Source organism: Mixophyes fleayi, chromosome 1 (assembly GCF_038048845.1).
Source record: "Mixophyes fleayi isolate aMixFle1 chromosome 1, aMixFle1.hap1, whole genome shotgun sequence".
In the NCBI taxonomy this organism is placed as follows: Eukaryota; Metazoa; Chordata; class Amphibia; order Anura; family Limnodynastidae; genus Mixophyes; species Mixophyes fleayi.
The window spans coordinates 321,372,120-321,380,145 of record NC_134402.1 but is presented as its reverse complement, the minus strand read 5'-3'; the positions used below and the strand labels follow the sequence as shown (position 1 = coordinate 321,380,145).

General features: G+C 40.4%; 1 protein-coding gene across 1 annotated transcript; it reads right to left on the bottom strand.

Annotated features, from left to right (window-relative positions):
- Positions 1–502: 502 nt before the first annotated feature.
- RITA1 (RBPJ interacting and tubulin associated 1) lies at positions 503–8,024 on the bottom strand. The gene is made up of 3 exons (XM_075213769.1): positions 7,761–8,024; positions 3,536–3,847; positions 503–2,773 (listed from the first exon to the last, which is right to left on the bottom strand). Exons 1-3 carry the CDS (start codon positions 7,838–7,840, stop codon positions 2,347–2,349), a joined length of 819 nt encoding a protein of 272 aa, XP_075069870.1. The 5' UTR covers positions 7,841–8,024; the 3' UTR covers positions 503–2,346.
- Positions 8,025–8,026: the final 2 nt, after the last annotated feature.

The window sequence follows — 8,026 nt, the reverse complement described above, 5'->3', positions numbered from 1 at the left end:
CTTTATATATCAAGTTGCGACAAATCTGCTATTATTATACTATGGGTATGGTGCTTATCTAAAAATTAGACTAATTGTTTTATTCCTGTTTTAGATTGATTGCATTTTGTCCTGTTTTTAGACAATAGAGATATACAGAATAAATATTTATATTCAGTAGCTGTATGCCAATATTAGAACCAAAAATATAGTTTAATGCAAGTTAAGAAATTGATATTGTGGTGCCTTAGAAATAAGAGAATACTATTTTAAACAGGTTCATAATTTATTTTATTTTAGAGACACCAAACCTACCATCTTAGTCTCTGAAAATACCTATTGACAGACTTAGAAAAGTGAGAAATCCCACCAGTTATTTATTGTGCTCTCTGCTAACTGGAAAAATTAGCTATCGTACCAAATTTTGCTGATCTTGGAACATGTCCATCACATATGTGCCCCACATCCTTTGACACAAGATGACAGATGAGAATGAGATCCAGGCACTGGGTCCCAAAAGTGATTTTTTTTGTAATAAACTGTTTATTGACAGCATAAGACAACAGTTAACACGGTGAAAAGCAGGCACCATATACAGACGTTAAACATATCATAAGCGAAACAAAATACAGTCGGCGAGAATACAATGTTCTGATGAATGGAAGAAAAATTTGCCTGAATTAAGCATATTAGAATGAAAAAGGGGCATGATGGAAGACCAGGGAGAGTATGACAAGAGAAGGTGAATGAGGGATTGTAGAAAAGGAACAGAAGATGAGGGGAGTCATATGTTCACTGCAAACATAGGAAATACTTATGCCGCTTGCTCATTCTGCTGAACATTAGCCATAACAGAGTAAGCATTCAGAAACACGTGTGATCACCTTGTATATATCATCTGTGCCATCTAAGCTTATTATGTATATTGATGAAACAAACACTCACATACGATCATGGTAATTACTGATAAATTATCACAAACAATCACACAATGCAGATCACACATACGAAGGACGAAGTAATGCAGAAATTGTGTAAACTGAAAATTTGAATTGAGAGGAAATCACAGAGACCATATAAAAGCACCGACACCAACATTAGAACACCACAATGTTTAAACTTGCTCGGAGCACACAAAATTAACATTATTCTCACAATATATACACAATCTCATATGTCTATAGTACTTGCTGTGCAGGCCATTGTCATATCTGTCACAATAGCACTTGCTTGAAAGGCACTGTTTCTAGTGTCACCAGCAGTGGGTTTTTTGGATATATGAATATGTAATAATGTTCCAGTTGCAAGGCTTTACCTAGCCTCTACAAACTTCCAGGCACAGTTTTGCTTATCTAGAATGGTTCATTTTCTTTTTGTCTCTGTACCATAAAACCCCTTAACTACAAGACACTGTATTAGGATGGAGCCGAAGTGGCAGGGGAAAATATGACAAGTCTAGAAACAGATAGACAGTAGGCAACAACATTTGCTCAAAACCTGAGGGATAGCATACTTATAGCATATACTAGACACTATTAGGCACAGAACATTTTGAAGTTTAACATTGTACTGCATGTACAAGGCATAAATTGTAGGGTAATGTTGGGTGATGGGTAAATTGTATGAGTAGTATATATTCCTACAGTGCTGAAAGCTTAATGATGCAATTTCTTATTGTTGAAAACAGCATGGTAACCAGGACCATATTAGGAATGTCCACTGCAGACCCCGTGTACAAAAACACTGTTGTTGCAGCCTTTGTCTTCAGAATTTCTAAAACAGCTGTTGTTGGAATACAAGATAATGCTCAACGAACCCCTGTAAGTTTGTGGATAAATAATAATCATTTGTAGTTCTAAACTAACAACTGACTGAAAGTTAGGGATAGTGGAAGGAGCAGGGAGACCAGCAGAACAAATGAGTGATGACAGCTAGAATATGCTTGATTGCTACGGGCACAACCACCGTTCCTACACAGTTGCCATAACTGTCCCTCATCCACTTTAAAGTAGACAAAAGTAAATTTTCAGAACTTTTTTGTGTGAAATATTTGACTCTGCATGTTTTGGTGTCAAAATTTGGCTTTGAAGTGTTCGCAGTCTTACCCCAACCACATCAACAGCTGAACTGAGAATTATCGTCCCAACTCATTCATAGATTATAATTTCCCTAAATGTGAATCTACAAACACAGTGTGAAATGGCATTCAGCAGAATGGCGAATCAAAAGCAGAACTGAAAGATTGTACCGCCAGAATTTTGTGCCTTTGCAAAATGGCCCATACCAATATGAAACTATTTGCGAGAACAACTGCTGCGATTATGCTCATTTCTACATTCACGCCAAGTTCCTGAATACAACCCAATGTCATTTCCATGGTGGTTTTTCTGTTCCTGAGCCTCTCCTCACAGTCAGTCTTCCCGAGTAACAGGAAGATCGAGCAGTGTCCCTTCTGGGCGAGCTCCAGCGAGCTTTTGCACTGGCTCGCGGATCAGCCGAGGAAGGGCATCCCCCAGAATCAGAGTCACCTTCTGGAGGTTTCCAAAAGTTCCCTTTTACCTCATGAGCCCCGAGAACACTGGTTCTGCAATCAGGAGGGTGTACAGCTCGGAGAGGAAGCTGCTTGGTGTTCGGCTTGGAACTCTGTGGACGTACTATTGGGGGCGGGCTCCACAGAAGGGGACGGATCCTGATCGTATCCTCTTTCTTTACCCACGGTGCTTCCCAACCGCAGTCCTTCAACTTCTGTCCAAACAGAGACTCGTCACAATAGGAAGGAGAACGACACTTCACCCTGAACAAAGTGGGACACAGCATTAGAGGCAGGAACCAGACACAGGACATTTGTACCCGTGGAAACTGAAAAAAGAACCCCAATACCTTTTCATGTTAAGGCATAAAACACTAAATATTTATCGCTACTTATTATCTTTTATCTATAAGAGGCCACAAGGGCTCCGCAGTGCAGTACAGAGATTATACAATGAGATATAACATAGGAAAACAGAACAAAACAATAGAATCAAAAAACAAAATAATAACAATGTAGGCAAAGAAATGGAAGGGGGGGCAGGGTTTCCCTATCAGCGATCTGTACACAGTTTGTTTTCAGCATGCAAGTATAATTCTAAATCAGAAGAACAAAAACTAAGGTAATAATAGTAATAGTTGTCGTTTGATAGCATCTGCTTCCTCTGTTTTAAAGCTCTGCAGGTATTTGTGCACTTCTAAAATACTCTCAAATTTTTGGATGCGTACAGTGCATAGTATACAAGTCACTAGAAGTACTATGTTTTTATGATGTACACATTCAAAGTTTGTATAAAAAGCACAGATAATTGAAGGTTTTTTCTCTCAGCATTGTAAATCTTTAGATTTTTTTACATTTCAATCAACTTAAAATGACCACACAAAGTTCAACTAGGTGGTAAACACTCAATATTAAAGCACTTTCAGTGCAAATGCGGAAGAGGACTAGAATATAAAGCAAAAACTCATAAGACCCGAAAATAAGCCCATCTGCTGTTTCCGTCATACATAGCATTAAGTACCTCACCTATATTGGGTTTTCTTTCGAGGAGTCCCTGTTGGTGTGCCGTTAGTCCAGCCAGTGGTACTGCTCTTTGTCTCCTTGTCCTTTTCTGGTCTCTGCAAAATGGGACCCTGACCAAGAGTGCCTGCGGTCCACTGAAGAGCTGGATCTACTTTCCCCCCAGTGCTGCCAAAAAGGGTCTCATCAACAAAGGAGTTTGCAGCTTTAAATTTGTAAGCACTTCTATTCTTTCTTGGGGGAAATAAGGTGCAATGTCCCGTAATGGAGAGGTCCAGAGACATATCCACATCAATCAGATCATCAGGCTTGGAGAATCTACAAATGATTGACATCAAGTTATCAAGAACAAAGTAAAATGATAACATCAATCCTTCACAATGATGCATGTCTTTCATTATCAGCACATTATATTTTACCTTCAGATTCAGAAATGATTACTGTAATGCTACATACAATTTTAACCATGATATTCAGCACATGATACTGTAATATAAAATTTTCAATGTATCTACCACAGTGGTCAAAGTGGAAATTCACAAGCGAATGAAATATGATCGTTTTACAATGAAAGCAGCAGAAGTGGCAGTAGTGCATACCACAGTATACCAGCCCACTTCCACCAATGCTCTACCACATATAAGACATAAAGGCAGCAATATTTATTTTTGTATATTGTGCTGACAATATTCCTAAAGCTGGGTACACACTACAGAAATTTCAACCAACTTTTTATGCCGAGCGATTTTATATGCGATCGATGTTCCGATCGCTCGGTCCATGGATTGCATGCACACTAGCCTTGTTTAGGACGATAAAGGGAAGAGCGGACGTCCCTTTAGCGACTTTTTACAGCCATGTTGTCGTGAGCAATGACTGTAATTTCGTACTCACTGTTGTGGATCGGTCGGAAGTTTATACACACTACACAACGGAAACGAGATTGGAACGAAAATATTAAACGGTACGACCAACCAAATGAGGCGACAATCATCCATTTGGGCAGACTTTCGACCATCGTGTCACTGCACACACTGACCCGACTTTTGAACGAGCGGTCGTACGTCGGCTGATTTAGCCGATTATTGGATGAAAACTGTGTAGTGTGTACCTAGCGTTAGACATTTACAGGGCTCAACGAAGGCTTGAAACCTGGACACATTGTAAGCTAATGACTCTGGACAAAGAGGGAACATTTTGATTCAAAGCAACGCCTAATGCAAATCTCTCTCAATGCGCTCTAAAACAGTAGAATTTATGTCAGTTTTACGTCAGGGGTAACAAATGTGTATACCTACAATTCATGAAAGCATAGAGATGCGGCTTAAAATGTTAATTTTGTATTATCCTATTTGTACATAATATAATAGTATAATGAATGTTTCATATACACAAGAGAGATTATGCTCTTGACTGTCATTAATAAATGTGAGTTACATTGTCAATATAACCTGTAATTAAGAACAATCACCTTCATATCTATTGTTTACCCCTTTAGAAATCAAATGGGAGTCTTCTTTCCTGCATCAGTCCAAATGAAAATGTCAATTAAGGTTAGGTACACACTGGGGCGTTTACATCCAATAATCTGGCAAAACAGCTGACAAACGACCGTTCGGTGGGAAGTTGGGTTAGTGTGTATAGTGACACGATGGTCGAAAGTCGTTCCAAAGTGTTGATTAATGGCTCATTTGTTTGTTCGTACTATTTAATATTTTCGACCAATCACCAATTATATATATATATATATATATATATATATATGTGCGATGTCTTGTAATAAAACTATTTCAAACAAAGATTATCTTAATATATTTAAAACAGAGTGGATATAAGTATGTCCACAAAAAGTAGGACAAAGAAAGTTGAAATTTGGCACATTGGTAGATTTTAGGTCACAATTGACAAGAAAAAACAGAAGCACCTTAAATTTAAGCTAGGCTCAAATCTACGGAGCATTCATTGATTCCCTGATGTAAAGCATGTAAATCCTTTCATACAGTGGTGAAACGCAGGCGGTAATGTATCAGCTGACTACGCTGATCACGTGACTCATTTACATCATAAACAGTCTTATAATAAATGTTGCTGCTGGTATATAACAATAAGTTATTAGCAAAGTGTGAGCTTTATAGGAATATATATAGTAATCATTCATATTTATTTGGTGGGAAATTCCCACACCCTGACCTAAGAGTGAGGGATTTTCCCAGCCAATAAATTGGAATGCCATGCCGCTTACTGATCATTTTCGTTGCGGCTCTTCTCTGAGCATGTTGTTCAGTGTGCAGTAAGTATTTTTGTTTTTGTAAACCCTAGTATGTCTGATGGAGATCCTGAAGATTCCAGCCTGCCAAATGTTTTTTTTAATCAACAGGTCCCATCAGGCCCTGGATGCCATGCAATGCCGGCACTTGTAGTACTACAAGAATCAGTAGTGCACAATGTAAAGTCATTTTATATAACATATTTTTATTATTATTATTAACCAACACCCACTGCCTCGGGGTGCGAGAATAGCTCTAGTGCTGTTAACATGGGACTGGTTTACCATATTTTTTTCGTGCTTGATCCCCCTATTGAAATCAGCTCTGTGCTGACTGGCCTAGGACTGTGTGCCCTGGCTGGCATAGCCTAGTGCTGACATTGGTAAATTAGAGGGACCCCATACTTTTCATCCCACTGATTTAACTTTGGCTATCAGCGCATGGGCTAGTTCACTGTTGTTGATGTTAGGAGGGGGCGTTCCCCCCCCTTTTTTTATTTATTTATTTATTTTTTTATTCTTTTTCACAGTCCTGTACGGTTTTAAGTATATATTAGTCAAGTGGCAGACTTGACTAACCTCATCTATGTATAAAGCACCTGAATATTCTGTAGAGCAGAGGTGCCCAAACTCAGCCGTCATTCATGTTTTTAGATTTCTTTAGTCATGCACAGATGAGAAGCTATTTGGCTGGGTCAGTAATTATCCCACTTGTTTCTACAGACAGATGACCTGTTGGTTGCGCTTAAGGACTGGGTTTGAGCAGTTTTGCTGTAGAGCTTCATAATTGGGGTCAAAAACAGTAACAAAACAATACAGGGTAATACAGAAAGAGTGGTAGAAGGTCCCTGCTAGTTAAGTTTACTACTACAGGACAATAGAGGTTTGATACATGGGGTTAAGTACTACATATTGGTCCAGCCATATTGCAAAGGTAAAATTGCTTAGAGGGCTATATGATCCAGTTGCACAGCAATGTTGGTCAAGGGGTTGTTGTTTTGTGTGAACTGTGTAAAGGGTGGTAATAATGTAACCTAGATAGGTAAAGAGGTTGTTGAAGAATATTACAAACTTGCCTTAAGAGGTGGGTTTTCAGCAAATGTTCGAAGACTAGAGGAAAGTCTTTTTGTACAAGGGAGGGAATTCCGCAAAGTGGGTGCAGCACCTGGAAAAAGTCCTGTAACCAGGAGTGGGAGGATGTGATGAGAGTGGAAGAGAGATGCAGATCTTGTGCAAAATGGAGGTGTCGAGTTGGAAGATATTTCATACTTGCCTACCTTTGGCAAGTTGTATCCGGGAGAGGGGCGTGTCTAGAGGGCGGGAGGGGGCAGGGCATGGTGAATCACGTTATTCCCCCCCCCCCCCCATGTCAAAAATGCTGTTTTGTTGCGGGGGACGTGGCCAAAATGACGCGATTCACAGTGAATCGTATCATTTTAGCCCCGCAATTGCAGGATGCGGGAGATTTGCCTGCTCTCCCGGGAGTCCGTGAGACCGACCCGAATTTCGGGAGTCTCCTGGACAATCCGGGAGATTTGGCAAGTATGAGATATTTTGAGACAAGTGAGGAGATGTATGTTGGTGCAGTTCTGTTGATGGTCTCCTATGTTAGTAGAAGTATGTTATATTGGATTCGATGAAAAACAGGCAACCAATGAAGAGTCTGGCAGAGATGCTCAGCTGTGGAATAAGTCTTCCAGGCATCACTCCGCATTCTACACAATTACTTACTTCTCACTGGCATAATTTACGCCTACATTTTTGGTGTAAATTGCGTCCAACTCTACAAGAGGCCCCATAGGTCACCCTAAGCACATACCAACCAAGCGTCCACCTTCTGATATAGGAGATCTGTAGGAGGACCCTCTCTGTTCATACTCACTCTGTATTATTACTGCGTGTGTTTCCAGTGGTAAATATATGTGAATAGGTAACACACAAGCTGTGACAGTGTCCAAGACTTACCCCCGCACCTCCAGCCCGGGCTCCCATAGCAATAGCACAAACAACCGCAACTTGGGATCTTCCACTTGCTCAGCAGACATCCCACCTCCATCGCACTCCGTATCTGCGGCGCAGGACCGTCCTCCTCTGCTCCCTGTGCTCAGTTATCATGGTGAACAGCCGGCACCGGACTACCGGAAGAGAGAGCGAGCAGCAACGGAGAAAGAGTGAGAATGGAGATACCAGCAGCTCCCCCTTCTCGGTGGAGCACCTTGGTACAGTCCAGG